We start from the raw sequence: 17986 nt of genomic DNA on the forward strand, positions 1-17986 counted from the left end.
ATGCTCTCCAACATTGCCTGAGGGAAGCAGCTGAGGTAGTTAAAGCAGCAGCAGGTGTGGGGGGACAGACCCATGATAGCAAGGCCCCCTGGGGACTAATCCAACCACCATCTCAGCTGGAGAAGCTGTCATCCCAAGGCCCATTGTTCCTACTGAGACATGAAAATGCAGCAGGTGCATTTGGAGCATGGAAGGAGTTCACTCTTTTTAAGAAAACAAAACCTTCTGGTTCTTCACATACCCTGAGACTTCAAATAATCCCCTATGACTGTGGTTTCCCAGTGCTTTTAGATTATGGATCATTCTGTGGGGCAAAAGACCTTGGAGACTACTTGTTGCTTACCATCACCTACAAAAACAAGGAAGGGTTAAGAACAAGTCCTGACGTTCTACCTTTCTAACATCTCACATATACTCCCCCTTCCCTCCCCTGAGATTGCCACCCTCCATTGCCTCTCACCTGGACTATTAATCTCATTTCCTCAGGTTTCTCCCCAGCTGAATCAACTGCCAAATGGATCTTCCATATCACCCACCTATTCAATAAACTCCCTTTTGTCTCCAGGACCAAAAATAAGTTTGACTTTTAAGGCCTTTAATAACTTGGCTCCTTTTTTCTTTTCCAGGCTTCTTAAATCTTAGAACCTCCCATATAGTATATCATCAAGTGACACTTGTCTCCTTGTCATTTCTTTCATACAATATTGTAGCTTCCAATTTCAAATATTTTCTTTCTCCTCTCTTCTTCCCGACTACTTTGGCTTCCTTTGGGTCCCAGATAAAGTCTCACCTTTTGTAAGAAATCTTTTCCAATCTTCTTTCATCTTAATCTCTTTCCCCTGAGATTACCTTCAATTTATCTGGTATATATCTTGTTTGTACATAGTTGTTTGCCTCTTGTCTTCCCCTTGGACTGTGAACTACTTTAGAGCAGGGACTGTTTTTATTTTCCTTGTATCTCCAGAGTTTAGCATAGGGATAATAAAGTTTGTACTACTTATCTCAATTTATTCTGCTTTCCTCCTATTCTTAGGAGAAGAGCTCTTTACAAACTAGCTATCATTATTTTTATTTATTACCAACTAATAGAGCCACCACTTCCCCAGCTCAGTGGCAGATTATTCTCTTCCACAAATGGCCAGGTGAGAATCTTACCCACTTAGATCATAGAATTGTTCCTTTTCTAGACTACGGTACTTGGATTGGAACATCAGAATTGAACCAAATCAATTTTCTGCCTCCACCTAATCTTGGAGTCCAACATTACTCTGAGACTCACTATGAGAGTCAGGATGGCTGACCAATGAGTTTATAAAGCATAGTTAACAAGCAGATTTGAGTCTTCTGCAACATTCACAAAAGGCAAGACTAGAAAGGAAAATGTGAGATACATCCAATAACTAAAATTAATCAAGAGGTGAGTCAGTCAAAATGGTGGAGTAGGAGGAAGCAGTAAAGGAGGGACAACGGCAGGCAATCTTTTCAGTCCAAGTTTGCCAGTTTAACTCACAGGCAAACAGCCAGGAGAGGAACTCTGTAACATCAAAGCCTGTGTTCAGAAAGCCTGTATTCTAAGTACAGGACGTGCAGCCCTAGCCCAAGGCAGGAGCCTGGCCTCTGAAGTGTGCACTCAGAATTCAGAGCTCCAGCGGGGGGTCACCTACATGCCCCCAGAGCGCATCAGGGGAACGATTCCCTGACCAGGAAAGTAGCACAGTGTTCTACCCAGGAGGCCAGGATCACAGACAGTCCCAAATGAGCCCTATCTCCAGAAGAATGGCTAACCAACAACAACAAAAAAAGAAAGGATTATTATGTGGCCGGGAATATCCAAAAGCACAAACTGGGAAGATGAGAATAACTCCCAAACACTTATAAAATCTAATACCCACACACTTATTTGAGCACAAAATCAAACAGAATTTCTAAAAGAAATAAGGCAAGAGTTAAAAATGATTTTTTAAATAGTGTTAGAGAGGAAAGAAATTGAAAATAAATGATGGAGGAGAAACTTGGATAGTTAATAGTTTGGCATCAGATGTATAAAACCTTTCCCAAGTAATAGACTCCTTGAAAATGAGAATAGAACAAAATTCAATATCTTCAATCTAAGACATTTCACCCCAAATCATTGACCTAGAAAATAGATCAAGGAGTGATAATTTAAGAATAACTGTACTCTTCTCCCCGAAAGCAATGACCAAAAATAAAAAGACCCTGCATATTACATTTCAAGCAATCATGGGGGGAAAAAACTGTTCACTGCTCTGAGAATCAAGAGGGCAAATTTAAAAAGAATATAGGTGCCATCCCAAATGAGAATTCCTAGGAATATTAAAGCTGAAACCTGGAGTTCCCATGTTAAAAAGGGGAAAAATAATGAAAAAGGAAATGAAATAATGAAATTTCTTCAGAAATGAAGAATTTTAAGTACTGAAAAAAATACATTCAGGGCCAGGAGAGATTTAGCAGCTATCATTATAAAGGAAAGAAAAGTATGTAATACAATATTCTAAAAGACAAAAGCCTAGATGCTTACAACCAAGAATAATTTATTCAACAAAACTAAATATAATTCTACAGGACTAAAAATAGAGCTTTAATGAAATAGAACTTTTAAGCATTCCTCATGAAAAGACCAGAACTTAGTATAATCTTGAAATATAAAACATGTGTATAAAGAAAAATATAAAAAAAAAATTACAAATAATTAACTAAAAAGGACTTTATAAGAATGTAGTGTTTGAATTTAAATAGGTAAGGAGAGGGGATGATACAATAGCATCCTTTAAGACCCATGAAGTCAGTATTAGAGAAAGTCAAATAAGATAGAAAGCCTAGGAGTCATTTTTCTTATATTTGATTATCTTAAAAGGGGGAATGAAAAAAGATACACTAGGGAAGAAAAGCAAGAAAAAGAAAGGATTTATATCTCACATCAGATTGGGATATGAATAGAAGTCTATACAAACAAATGAGGTAGGAAAAATTGATATTACTTGAACATCACTTGGAAATGATGCAGATGTGAGCAGTATCAGGAAAGCAATTTATACCATAACAACATTATAAAAATAAACATTTTTGAAAAAAGTCAACCATGATTCCAGAGGTTCATTGATTTAGAATATTGCCCATTTCTAGAGAAATGGGGTAAACTAGATATGAAAAGTGAGAGATATCTTTTTAGACATAGTCAATGGAGGAATGTATTTTGTTTGACTGTGGTTTTTGTTACAGAAGTTTACTTTTTCTTTTCTTTTCTTTTTTTTTTTTTTTAAATAGCAAGGAAGGAAGGTGCGAGACAGGAGGAAAATTAGGCAGATGCTGATTGATAAAAAAAAATTAAATTTAACATCAAAAAAACTTAAGAAAAGGATTTCCATCTTGCTATGTAGTTTATTAAGTAGATGATTCAATTGAAAACAGGGATTGAGAAATGGACTTTATCATAGTTCTAACTATACCAATTATGCTAATGCTTACTCTCTCAAAGCACCTTCTGGGTGTTAGAGTACCCTGAGGTTTGTAAGGTTGTCTCCTTCCTTACTGACATCCATTCAGCCTCCACTCTTAGGGGACAGTGATTAGCCCCCTGCTTCCATTTACCTATTTAACCCTGATCCACCTTTACAAATGGATATGTACTTCATAGAGCAAGAACAAACATGCATTTTTCCCAATACCTCAGGGACATTCTCTTCCCACATCACTTTGGTCTCTGAGGGAAATGGGCTCAAAACCTAGTCCAGTTCCTAAATAACATCAGTCCCATCAAAGTTCATGTCCAAAAGTGGTATTTCTGCTGGAGGAGTTCTTGTCTCTGCTACCACTGGGCTGGGCTTCCAAAGGTCACTCTTTGCTTCTTGGGACTCCAGACTCTAGATGCCAGAGACCTTTCTGACCTTTTAAACTCACATGGTCAGAGGCTCCAATCTCCTTCTCCTAAAAGGAAAAACAAAAACAAATGCAGAGGTCAAAGACCAAAGCCCTTTCCTTGGGCCTCAGAAGGGAGAAGGCTCCGTTGCTTCCCCCACCCCATACAGCCTTGTCTGCTAGGAAAGCAGTCACCAAATGAGGTAAACAAAAATGAGATGAAGCAGCAGCTAGGCTTTTTGGAATACCTCTAAGAAGATTCATCAAAGACCCTCTTCTTCAACAGGTTCCCACCTGTACCAATTGGGCAATATCTCTGGTCTATCTAAGGCACTTTCCTTAGATATTATGACTATCCCAGAAGCAGGCTCCCAGCCTCTCCATGTGAAGAGATGATCCAAAGCATGCTCTATCTGTGCCAGAATACAATGGCAAAATCCACTGGGGCCAGTTAGCATTTCATAAGGGAGAATGGCATCATTTTTTTTTAATTCAGACTGTAACAGAGAACAAAACTAATAGCAGGATCAGTTGGATTCTTGAAAGGATCTTGTAAAATTATCTTAAAGTGCTTGTTTTCAACTAAGAATCTGTTTTTTATTCAAAGTTATTTTAAATTCTTATCGGGATACTAGAGGTTTTTTTTTTTTTTTTTTTTAAATGAAATGATTGTCTTTGGTTTTATTCCTTTGCTCCAATTTTTTTTTATTTTCTCAATTTATCAAAATGATTTTTTTAAAAATACAAGTCTGACCATATTGTTCCCCCTCCCCCTACTTAATAAACTCTAGTGGCCCTTTTTATTTCTGGGATGAAATAAAAATATCTTGTTTGGTATTTAAAGCCCTTCACAACCTAGTCCCTCTTACCTGTCCAGTCTTCTCACACTTTATTCCTCTCCATTGATTTTGCAATTCAGCAACACTGGTCTTTACCCATGGTGCTCCATTTCCCAACCGTGTGCATTTTCACTGGCTGTCCTGTATATACAGAATGCTCTCCCTCTTCATCTCCATCCACTGGCCTCCTTGATTTTCTTAAGACTCAAATCCTAATTGCTGCAAAAGATCTTTCCCATACTCCGTCTATAGCTATCCTTCCTTCTGAGATCACCTTCCATTTGCACAACATATTAATCTATTTTTACAATGTTTTACATGTTGACTTCCACCTTAAAATAGGCACTCCTCAAGGGTAGAGACTGTGATTTTTCTCTTTCTTTTTATTTCAACTGCATAACACAGTGTCTTTAACAGAGTAGTGATTAGTAATTCTCATTAACTCAGAAGCCAGGGCTAAAAAATGGAAACCAGATCTGGAGAATTTTGAGGCTGTGTAAGTCTTAATTTGACACTTCCTCATGTAGCTGACTCCTTGCATTGCTACCTAGTTACTCATAGTTATGGGAAAAGGATGATGAGACAGCAACATAGGCAACTTCTTGTAGGTAATACCAAGAAACTGGGTAAAAGTAACCTAGTAACAACAGAGATGCTGGGTAGTACTGCCTTTGTGATCTAAGATAATAAGGAAAGGCAGGGACAACAAAAATAAAAAAAAAAACATAGTAAATCAAGCAATCCTGATTTTAAACATGAATTTTAACTGACAAGGAAGGTTTTCAATGAAGGGGATATGCAGTAAGAATTGTTCATAAGGAGATTATCTTGTCATAGACTCAAGTGCAGGACCTTAGTGGTCTCATTGTTCAACACAGAGGAACAATAGAGGATAAAGTAATCCTGACTGGTCTTGTTCAAAGTCAACTTTATTCAGTGTCCGTTAACTTTTCACCCATAGTTATTTAGAGATGCAAAAAAAAATCACTTCTGTTTTCCATGGGTCAGGAGATTGTGGAAGAATCAGAAATAGGAACAAGAGCTTAGGGCAAATGGAGATGGAATTGCAAAGGTTAGAGAATGAAGAATTTGAAGGAGGATAACGGAACTGAAGTAGGAAAAGGAGCCATTGGAGCAACAATCAATTCATCAATGAACATTTATTAAACACCTACTATGTGCTAGGCATTGTGCTAAGCATTGATGAATTCAAGGAGAAAACAAATTTTGGCAAAAGTATTTAAGGAAAAAGAACAGAAAAAGTTTAAGGGATGGCAGGAGGGAGGAGGCAGAGAATGAAAAGAACTTGATTGGATGGAAATTTCATCAATGAGACTTAATGTCATGCCCAAACTATGGCTCTGGAACAATAGATCTGATTCAAAAAGGAGCAGTGGAGATAAAAGAGGTATGCGGTATGAAGTAGTAATTCTATTTTAAGGAAATTTGCTCATTTGAAGAAATTCAGAAACCAGTGGTAAGATCATATGGATCAAAATCCTCAGAGAGAAACAGAAGCAATATCATCATCTAAATATCATGCAGAACATTTAGGAAGAAGAAATAAACAAATTTGGGAAATAGATTGAAAATCTGGCATGGAGGTATGTTTCGGTAGTAATGGAGGACATTTGTTATCTAGATAGTTGTTAGATCTCTCTTTCTCTGCTAAAAGCAAAGCAAGTAATCATTTCTTATATTTCCTTAATGAAAATGTCATACTTCCAAAACTGAAGAAATCAACAAGAGGAAATTCTGTTCTGGAACTGATTCTCTACAACAGGGAAGAACTGTTTGCTAAGAGGAAATGATGATAACCTTGGGAGGAAGTGACAACAACACAATCTTAGAATGGTAGAGAAGCAAACTGGAAACAATTTTGACATACCCAAAATTAGGGGACAGCAAGTTTCAAAAGACTAAGAGAATAAAGATAGATAGTAGAAATTCTGTGTACTAAAGTTCTATAGGATATTAGCTCAGGAGGTGCAGGAAATTATTAAGAATGAAATTCTAAAGACAACTTTTTTTCAGGCTTACTATGATGCTTCCAATACTATGATCTTAGCCCTACTCTTACTACCTTAATATTGATTTGCAAATATAAAAGAATAATAGTAAATAGTAAAATAATAGCAGATTTTTAAAAGACACAATTACACATTTCCTATGAAAGACTTCTCTATCCCAACTCTGCTATTTACAGAGATGGTTGAACCTTTGATCTTGCCATCACTCCAAAGTGCATCACTTCCAAGATTATCTAATCACAATCTGTTGTCATTTCACTTCTCCCTTGCTACCTCAACCCTGTGACCTTCAATCCCTTGACCCCCAAGTTCTTTGCCAGGCCATCACCCCTACCCGGGCTGCATTCTCTTCTGGTCCGCATCTTGACCCTTTGATAAGCCCATTCAATTTTATGCTCTCTACTCAAGTCCCTTGCCCCCTTACCTTATCAGTGTTTTTGCCGTGCTGAGCCTTAGTTAGGCGTGGATCATTCCCACCAGTGCTGAGCCTTAGTTAGGTGTGGATCATTCCCACCACTTATACTCACGTACTGATGAATAAAAATGGAGCAAATCATGAAACTGATGAATAGTTCCACTATAAATTTGTTACATGATCCCAACTCAGCTCTTACAACAAGGCAATCCTTTTACACCTCCCTAATTGACTCACTACCCCATTGCCACAATTACTTTTCCAAACCTTCTAATCTTTCCTCAAATTTATTTCCTTCCACTACTCGGCCAGCTCATTTTTATATCATATTTCACTGGAAAAATGGAGGTCACTTGCAAAGAGCTCTTTTCTCCCTGCTTCTTCATCCATTATCATTCAGATAGTAGCCTTCTGTAACCATGTCCCCCATCGCAGTCACACTGCGATGAAGGTGCCACTTCTACCTGCACAAGTGACCTCCCTCCATATCTCATTGCCAGCAGATTGCCCTACCACCATCCCCTCTCTGATATCTTCAGTTTTCCTGTATCCTGTTATATGTCCCTGTCTCTCTTATCCTGAGGGTTGGGGGGCAAGGGGGGTGTGAGGAAGAAGTTTTGATCCTTCCATCCCCACTAGCAATCTCCTATTTCTTCTTTTCGTGGCTAAACTCTTCACAAAGGCCATCTACAACCAGTGGCTCCATGTTTTTTCTCTCACCCTAGTATGCCTTCTATTGACCACTATCTCCTTGATACTTTGTTCTCTCTAGGCTTCCATATTACTCTATCCTCCTTTTTCTTCTATCTGGCCTTTCCTTCATGTTTGCTAATGATAGAAATCCTCTAGAGGGGTTCTTCTTTTCTTTCTTTTATACTATTGCATTTGGTGATTTCAACAAATACAATTATCTCTATGCTGATGATTCTTAGTCCTAACTTTTCTTTCAGCTTCCAGACTCATGTCTCTAACTGATCATTGGACATCTTTAACTGGATGCCCTATAGATCTCCTAAAACCACAGACTCAAAATTGTATTCATCTTTCCACTTAAACCATCCAATCTTCCATCAAGTGTACCTCCAACCTCCTAGGCTTACAAATTAACTATTATGCTCATTTCCTCACTTTCATTCCTTATTCCTTCCCCATATCCAATTTAATAGTAAATAGTAAAATGATCATAGATTTAAAAAAAAAAAACCTTTGTAACATTTATTGCTCTGCTCTCCCCTTATGGTTGTCTTCACCTTGTACATGAAGTCCTACAAAAGCATTCAGTTTCATCTCCCTGATTCTCTCTTTCCCACTCCAGTCCAACCTCCACACAATCTGTCAAACTAATCTTCATAAAACGCTGATCTGATCATGTTACCCCCTTCCCATCCATTGTCTCTAGGATCAATAGAAAACCCTCTGGCACCCAATGTTCTTTATAAGTTATCCTCCTCCCATATTTCCAGTCTCTTACTCTCACATACTCCATCATCCAGAAGTACCACACTTTTATCTCCTGATTCCCAGCCTAGAATTATCTCCCTCTTTTTTTTTGGCTTCCCTGGCTTCCTTCAAGTCTCAGCTAAAATCTCACTTTCTGCAAGATGCTTTTCTCAATCTTCTTTAAACTTAGTGCCTTCCTTTTGAGATTATCTCCAATTTATCTTGTGAATGTATCTTGTTTATCCATATTTTTTTGCACGTCGTCTCCCCATTAGACAATGAGCTATTTGAAAACAGGGACTAGTTTTTGCCTTTCTTTTTATCTTCAGCACTTAGGCCTGGAACTTAAAAGCTTGTTGACTAACACAAAGAAAAATAATTTCAGTAAGAAGGAAAAAAAACAAGTTGCCCAGAGAACTCAAAGTGGTTCACAGAAAACACACCAATAAAGTTATTTTTGAATATGTAGATAACAGAATAAAGGATAGGTTATGACATAATAGGTAATAGCTTAACATTTATATAGTGCTGTTATTAATTAGGAACTGCACTAAGTCCTTTACAACTATTATCTTTTCTGATCCTAATAAGAACTCTGGGAGTTTAGGTGTTATCATTCCCATTTTACAGATAAGGAAACCAAGGCAAATAAGAGGTTAAATGATTTATCTGAGGCTTGATTTGAACTCAGATTTTCCTGATTCCACTCTATCCACTGTGACAACTAATTGCTCCAATGAATACAATCTTGGGACAAAATTCTACCAAAAAATCATCAGAAATACAAAAGCTCAGGAGGAGTTGCAATTGATAAGGCAAGACACAAAAAATGGGTCCTTTCCATATGTTTTTGTGATACTGGGGTGGGGTAGGAAGAGAATGAAGAAATAAAACCAACATTGGGGGAGAATGGTATATTGTCAATTGACAACTGTAAAAAAGTTCTATTTATTCTGCCAAGGAGAATGAATATTAACTAGGAAAGGACAAAACAAAAATGTTAGATGATAGATTAATGCAATTGTATATACCTGAATTAACACAAACATGATCAGAAAAAGAGACAGTGATCCAAACTAACAGACTATGTTTAGGTAGAGCCATTTTGAATTGTTACATTTATTTTATTTTTTTGAAAAGATACTATAATGACAGAGTGCCAATCATTTTCAATCATGTTTGACTCTTTGTGACCCCATTTGGGATTTTATTGGCAGATATAATGGAGTGGTTTGCCATTTTCTTCTTTAGCTCATTTTATAAGGAAAAAAACTAAGCAGGGTTAAGTAACTGCCTGGGTTCCCATAGCTAGTATGTGCCAAGGCCACATTTAAACTCAGGTTCTCCAATGCTTTATTCACTGCACCATGTAATTGCCCCTAAAGAGTACTTACTACCTCTGAAGTTCTGGAATTGTTCCAAACAACTTCCTAGAATGTTAAAAGAACTAGTAGATGTGATCAATGAGTCACTTTAATATTTGAAAGATCATGGAGACCATGAAATGTACTTGCAGTGTTGGAAAAGGCCATTTGCTTTCCCAGTTTTCAAAAAATTACAAATAGGCCTGTGAGTTAGACTTGTTTTCTAGGGGAAATTCTAGCACATATTACTAAAGAAATGATTAATGGTATCTAGAGAAAGAGGTTGTCATACATAAGAGTATGACTTTGTGAAGAACGTGTTATATTAGACAAACCTTATTTCCTCTTTTGACCTGGTTTTTATCTTAGAAGAATAAGGGAATGCTATCAGTATCACCCACATGTTAACAAAGCATTTGATTTAGTTTTTCATGCTTGAGGAAGATATGAAGAGATGTGTTGCATGATAGTATATACAGTGAAGTATATTTGGAACTGAATGAATCAAGAAATTAATTGTTAACAATTTGGTACCATCTTGAAAGGGCTCCAAGGGAGTATACTTAGGTCCATGTTATTTAACCATTTATTAACCCTAACTTAAAGGGATAGATAATATGCTTATCAAATTTTCAGATGACATTTAAAAAGTAGGATAACTACCACACAATGAAATAACCAGGATTCAAAAACATCCTGACATACTAAAACCTTAGGCCAAATCAAATAAATATAATCAGGATAAAGATAAAAAATCTTGTTAAAAATAAAATCAACTTCACAAGTATAAGTAAAGAAGACATACACAGACAGCTGTTCATTTGAAAGTAAAAAAAATCCACTAGATTTCAACAGATTATCAGTTCAATCTGTCATTTGTATGATATTGCAGACAAAAAAAAAAGTAATATTTTATGTTGTATTAAGAGGTATATAATCCAAACCTACAAAGCTAACCGTCCTGTTTTTCTTAAATTTAAATCTAAGCTTCTGAATGTGGAGGTTACAAAAATGTGATTATCAGTAAACATTTGATCTGTATATCTATTTTATTTACCTATATATTTTTGATCCAGTAAAAATTTCTTGGGCAAAAAGGGTTGCAAGTGGACAAAGTAAAACTTGGAAAGTCCTCCCTAAATTCAGGCAAAATGAAATGTACACAAAGTAATAGCAATGTTCTAGGATGACCAGCTGCAAATGACTTTGCTCTTCTCAGCAATACCATGATCCACAACTACTCTGAAGGATTTATGATGAAAAATTCTATCCAGACTTAGGGAAGAAACTGTGTCTGAATACAGATTCAATCATAGTCTCTCTTTTTAACTTTATTTTTCTTGAGAGTTTTATTAGAGTGGGCTATCTTTTTCTTTCATGTGATTTATGGAAATGTTTTGTATAACTTCACATGTAGTTTCTTAATAGGAGTTGTGGGTGGGGATAAGGGAGAGAATCTGGTACTCATAAGTTTTTTTTAAAAAAATGCAAGTGGAAAAAGTTTAAGAAACACTAGCAGAGACCACTTTTGCACTCAGAGCCTGTGTAAATGAATGTTCAGATTAACACAATGAGAATGGTGATGTGAATTTGTTATTGTTCAATCATTTCAATCCCCATGTATTGTTTTCTTGGCAAAGTGGTTAGTTTTCTTGGAGTGGTTTGTTTCTTTCTCAAACTCATTTTTCAGATAAGGGAACTGAGGCAAAGCCTCTTTGTGTTGTGACATGTCCAAAGACATAGGGTTAGTAAATATCTGATGCCAAATCAGAACTCAGATCTTCAGGCTTAGGACTCTATCTACTTTGCTACCTAGTTCATGCCAAATCAAGATCATGTGGAATAATTAGGAATACTTTGACTGGAAAAGAGAAGACTTAAAGGAGAAGATGATTATCAAGTGCATCAAGAGCTGGAATGAGTCTAATTTTGTTCCAGTTGGCCCAAGTGGTCAGGAAATTACAGGTTGAAATTACAGAGTCAAATTAGGTTTGATGTAGGAAAAAACTCCCTAACAATCAGAATCCACGTAACTGCCTAGGAAAATAGGGGGTTTATCTTGATGGACATCTTTTAAGTAAAAACTAAATGGCCACTTGTAAGCTATATTGGAAAGTGGATTTTAATTCAAAAACAATCTGGACTAGTCTCACTTCTCTTCCAACTCTCAATTACGATTATGCTAGTTGCTTATTATTAGCTTATGGTAATTCCATCCCTTTCCTCCCCCAAAGTTCTGCATTGTAAAAGACTCACTAGTAGAATAAATCAAAGAATGTTCAGTTTTAAGGAAAAACAATGGATTACTTCAAATACAAATGGAAAGAATGAAGTTGGAAACAAGCTATTTGGGAACTGAGTATCTCTTAAGGATGAACACAAATCTAGAAGAATGACTGTCAAAAACACAAGGCTCAAAGCCACAAGTCACCTACAAAATTTCAAAGTGCTATGGGAACCAGATCAAAATTTAATTGGGAAATGCTAAACAAAATAACTAAAAAAGCAACACAACACCATATTTGTGGTTTTGTGGTTATTATGTGACCCTGTTTCTGAGTTTGACACTATTGATGAAAGGAGAGTTCTCTTCTATATATCAATTAGATTATAATTTCAATGATTTCCATACTTTCGCATTATCTGGCTGCGACTATACTCGTTTGTTTTTAAATGTCTATTAATATTCCATTTCTCATCAAATAATCCCAGCTCCCATTATAACAAACTTTTTCCATTCCTGACCCCTTTTTGCTCAAGAAATGTTTATGCAATCCCATCTCGAATCTAAATCAAGGTGTTTCTGGTAGCATTTGTGCATGCACAGTGCAAAGTGTGCATGTTGTATGTTCAGAATGAAAGCTTCAATGAAGTCACATGATGCAACACAGGCAAACACTACCAAAAACACTCTGAATTCATTATTCACTTGATTTTTAATTAATTTTGGGTCACTATGTTCAGAAACCTTTTACTGTTGCCAAGTTCTTTATAACCTCTCACTTTTAGTTACATGACCCCAACCCAGTTTAAGAAGCTTTGCTTAACAGGAGATAAGTCATCTCTCAAATGTATCTACTACATGAATTACATGTAATATATTTTAAATTCTAAGTTTTCATCCTATTGTTAACCATGCACAAGAAATTCCTAAATAATTCGTACATTAGCCAAAAAAACCCAAACTTTTAACAAAGCAAAAATGTTCTCTTCCCCTAAACCAAATAATGTGTTCAAATCTTGAATATGGCACTTAATACTTATGACTTGGGTCAAATCACTTCACTGGTCCTCAGTTTCTTTATTTGTAAAATGAAGTGATTGGAGGAGAAATGCTATAGCAAGTCAAAATTAAAAACTAAAAAAAACTAAAACCAAAATAATTTTGGTTTACATTATCAGTGCCAGTTTCTCTTTAATAGTGTAGATTAGGTTCCTAATATTTTATGACATTTGAAATTGCATTTAGTTCAGACTCTTATTACCTCCTTGCTGGGATTATATTAGTAAGGTCCTATTTTCCATGCTTTCAGATTCTCTCAATCAATTGACCTATCAAGTTTTTAATAAGGTCTATGCCAGGCATCTTCTTGATAGACTAGAGACAAAAAAAGGCAAAAAACCACCTCTGCTCTAAAGAAGCCCATATTCTAGTTTGAGACATGTAAATTCTTAGATAATTCAAGATTGTGAAGTGAGTACATGAAAAGTAATCCTGGGGAAATGGCTGTGTAAATTGGGGCAGGGAAGGAAGAAAAAGAGATTAGTACTCATGCACAAGGTAGCCTTAAGTTAGGTTTTGAAGATGAAGATGAAACCTCCCAAACATGGAGGACAGACATGGCAAATGCACAAAGGAGATAATAGGCAAGGAACAGCAGTTAGGATTGTGTGACTGTAATAGAGTGTAGAGGAGAGCTAAGTGGGAATATAGAAAGAGGCCAGGTTGGGAAGAATTCAAAATGCTCCTCAAAGGGCTTTGTATCAGATCCTGGAGCTAACAGGAAACTTCCAAAGTTACCTGAATAAAGTTGACATTGTTAGATCCACATCTTAGAAAAATCACCTTGTCAGCTATGTGGATGATGGATTGGAGTGTGAAGAGATTTTAAGCAGTGAGAACAAATCATTGCTAAAGTATAAGAGACAAGTGATAAACACCTGAATTAGAGGTGGCTAAGTACTCACATGACCAAGAAAGGAGACTTAGGATATTGTGAAAATATAATGATAAATTTGATTAGCTAATGCTAATCAAAAATAGCACCTGGATGACTAGGGAAGTTTGGAAGGACAAATAGAGAAAAGAGGAGCGATGACTTCTGTCTCATCCACCAATTTAGAGGTGTCTACAGGACATCCAATTCAAATGTCCATTGCTAATGACGTAATGCTCTGGAGCTCAGGAGAGAGACTAGAAGTGGTCTGGTAATCATCTGTGGAGGTAATAATTGAACACATGGGCACTAATGAGATCACTCACTGAGACAGTATAGAGAGAAATGGGAATAGGGCCCAAGACAGAACCTTAGGGGGATATTCAGAATTCATAGGTATGACATGGATAAAATTCCAGCAAAAAAAGGAAATTAAAGAGCAATAAAATGGGTAGAATTGACAGCAATTTCACAAAAACTTGAGATCCCTTTCTAATCCTTTACATAATCTTCCAGATGCCCAATCTGACCAGATGCCCAATCTGACCAGATGATTCGTATGATCAAAATTTACCTTTTTAAAAATCAATTCTCTATTGTCTATGAGCTGACTATATAAACTTCCTTGCCTAATACTTAAGGCCCTTTGTATTCCAACTTATCTATTTTTTCAGTCTTATTTCACATCAATCTCCTACATGCATTCTATTTTCCTGCAAAGCTGTACTACTATTTACTAAATTTAATAGGTGTTCACACAGGCCACCTCACAACTCTGTCCATCAATGAATGTCTTTCATGGCTTTCTTCAAAGCTGAAGAAAGGTACTACCTTCTCTGTGACATCTTCCCTCACAGCTTAAGATTCTCTCCCATTTCCATCACATTCTACCTTATGTAACATCTTGTCTGTGTCATAAATTCTTTGTCTTTGTGTTATTAAGGCTGTAATATAAGGTCTTGTATGTAGCAGGTTCTAATTGTTTTTACTAAATAATATAGCCATACTGATACATAACATCTTTGACGTTTGTAAACTATTTGGATTATATTTTGAGGCATATAATATCAACTCTTTCCTCTCATAGGCTTTACAATATTTTAAATGGATATTTAACTTTAGGGGAAGACCAATATCATTGCCTAAAATTCAAAGCTTTTGGCAAAAGCTATGGATCCTTGTTCTCTTGAACTTATTTTGAAAGGAATTCAATTAAGCCAGTGGTATGATACTATACAATTTCTATCCATCCAGGAAAAGTTTAACTTACATATTTCACGAAATTTTCACCAATCCTCTCTACCTCACATAACTAAGATTTCTCTAAATAATACTTCTTTGATACTTACCTTACAGGATTGTTGTGATAAAAGCCCTTGGCAAATCTTAAAGCACTATACAATATAAGCTGTTAGAATTCTACATTAGTTTTCTGTGTGCATCATGTTTCTATGTTAAATTAAGCTCCCTGACAAAAGACCATGTCTATTCTCAACTGTTTCTTCTTCTAGAATCTTGCCCAGTTGTACAGAATTGGTACTTATTAATAAATGTGTTCAATTGAATTATATTCAAGTTCATTAAATATCTTTTACTATAATTACATAAATTGTTTCATGTGGTAGAACTATTGCTAAGGAAAATGTAGGAGTCATTTTATCAATATCTATCACTCTTAGTTCATCAAATAAAATCTCAACCTCACATACATGCTGAAAACTGAGGTTACCTTTCAAAAAACAAGTTCTAAATGAAAATCCCATAGCAAAGCCAAAATGTGCACCACATACCACAAATGGATCAATCAACTCATACAGTTCCAAACATTAAAATCCTTATAATCAAATAGCCATAATACAAATAGGTAACCCCCAGTTTTATCGTTTCTTGGGTATAGGCCAAGATGACCTTTATGTTTCTGAGGCAATTCACAATGCCAGAATTGAAGTTTTAGAAGATGGCACCAAAGCATCTGGGACAACAGGTACACTTACACAAGATATAAAAAAGTGAGAATTTATGTGTGACACACATACTTGTGTTAAATGTGTCAAAGTTCAGATTGTCATGCCTTTTTTGAATTTTATTATATTTATTTACTTTATTTGAAATTTAAGTGTGATAGTCTATGTTGAGTTCAGGGATAATTGCAATACAATGCAAGAGCAATGAATTTGCAAAAATGAAAATGAAGTTAGAAAGATATAGAGCTACTTAAAAAAAAAAAACTTCATGACTATTACTATTCAACAATAATGTATACTTTTACATTTTAAATTTAATTTCAGCACAAAGTAACTTCTGCCTTGGAACCTATTGGTAGAACTTGGCTTTCTTCTCAGTACTGACACTGAACTGCCTGACCTTCCCTCCTGCCAAATATTAGGATAACTTTAATTTTTGTAAATAACATGAAACTAATGTCATTAGAATATCTTTTATGTTCAAAAAGTCAAAAAACATATTTTATTTTTCAATTTAAATGTAGTTTTTCTTCTGGGATGCTGTGAGAGGTAGTGATTTTCCATTCACCAGACACTTCTGGCAAAGGTTTAAACCTATTTAAGGACATGATATAATAAAGATTTCAATATTGGACAAGTAGAATTGCTAGATGACCATCAACCTATCTTCTATCTAGTTCCAGTAAAATCCTAAGAAGAGATTATCATATTAATTGCTCTATTTCCTCCCATCTTTCTGATAGCTCTAGTACTACTGAGAAGATCTAGGACTCCATTTTTTAAGGCAGACAGACCGTTCATCTTTTTCCTGAGAGAATCCAATACAGGTACTTCAATAATTTCTTTGATGGGATTCATCAATTGCACACAAATGATTGGGCTCTCCTATCTAAACAAGGGCTCACCTGTTTTACTGTTAGATTTAATCTGTTGTACAATTTAATGGCATGTTCTATAATTTATAAAAAAAAAAAGATAAGCCATCAACATTCACTCAGAGTCAACTGTGAGGCTTTGACTGGGGTTCCTTCACTTATCTGAAGACTCTTGGCCTTAATTTCAGAGGCTGTGTTTAGAAATCATTGGAGGCACTAATCCTCACTACGACTGTGGGATCAAAACAATTCAGTGGCGTGCTGATTGTTACTTATATTTTTGGACTGGAAACAAGTATGAATATTAAGAACATTTGCTTGGTTCATCAGTGATTTCCCAATACTAAATCCAACAACTTAGGGACTGAGGCTACTTTTAGTCCACTAGAGTGCACCAGAGCAATTCTTGACTAACTGAAGGGAACCCCTAACATCATGAAAAGAAAAGTATTAACCCAAGGAAGGCACTTTGAGGTGCATTTAAGATCATTATTTATTTATTTTTCCTGAATTTTCTATACTGATTTTCAGCCAAAGAGCTGGACCACCCATCTTACATTTTCCACACTCTTGTTGAAATAGCACAAGAAACAAAATATCTTTCCCCTAAGCACTTTTGGGCACCACACAGCTTTCATTACATAGGCAAATTTACAATATAAGGCCTTGGCAAGTCAGAAGAGGCCGAACCTCTCAAATTTGGCAAAATTGAACAGTGTTTTGTTTCTCTTTGCATGCATAGCTTAACTGTTTGCTTTTTCCCTCCTTTGGCAATCTTTAACATCCCAAGAAGGAAAAGGTATTTTCAGCAGACTGGCATTGGCAAGTAAAAAGGAACAAAATGGAATAAGACTTAAATCAGGCAAAGGTGATCTAACTGGACTCAACATTAGGCACGATTTTTATCAACAGAGGAAAATGATAATGTTTAAGAGTTTAAATAAAAAAACAGGAACACTTAGGGAAATGTTTACTATACAAACCTGCTAGGGAAATTCTGTCAATAGCATTTTATCTGAGAATTAT

At 35.9% G+C, this 17986-nt stretch overlaps 2 protein-coding genes across 3 annotated transcripts in view; one reads left to right on the forward strand and one right to left on the reverse strand.

Moving 5' to 3' along the window:
* SERPINE3 (serpin family E member 3) overlaps positions 1–17986 on the forward strand; it is a 37241-nt gene that overhangs the window by 17409 nt on the left and 1846 nt on the right. Inside the window, exons 6-7 of the mRNA XM_051987377.1 lie at positions 16019–16105; positions 16829–16912. Of these exons, the coding sequence (XP_051843337.1) occupies positions 16019–16105; positions 16829–16912 (171 nt within the window). The remainder of the gene's footprint in view (positions 1–16018; positions 16106–16828; positions 16913–17986) is intronic.
* Positions 2533–17986, reverse strand: part of INTS6 (integrator complex subunit 6) — a 106977-nt gene continuing 91523 nt past the window's right edge. The window contains exons 19-20 of one of the 2 annotated variants that reach the window (XR_007952184.1): positions 7170–7275; positions 2533–3945 (exon numbers count right to left, since the gene is read on the reverse strand). The gene's annotated coding sequence lies outside the window, so the exon portion shown is untranslated. The remainder of the gene's footprint in view (positions 3946–7169; positions 7276–17986) is intronic. The other variant, XR_007952183.1, reaches the window with a different exon arrangement.

The sequence above is a fragment of the Antechinus flavipes genome, chromosome 3 (genome assembly GCF_016432865.1).
Source record: "Antechinus flavipes isolate AdamAnt ecotype Samford, QLD, Australia chromosome 3, AdamAnt_v2, whole genome shotgun sequence".
NCBI lineage: Eukaryota > Metazoa > Chordata > Mammalia > Dasyuromorphia > Dasyuridae > Antechinus > Antechinus flavipes.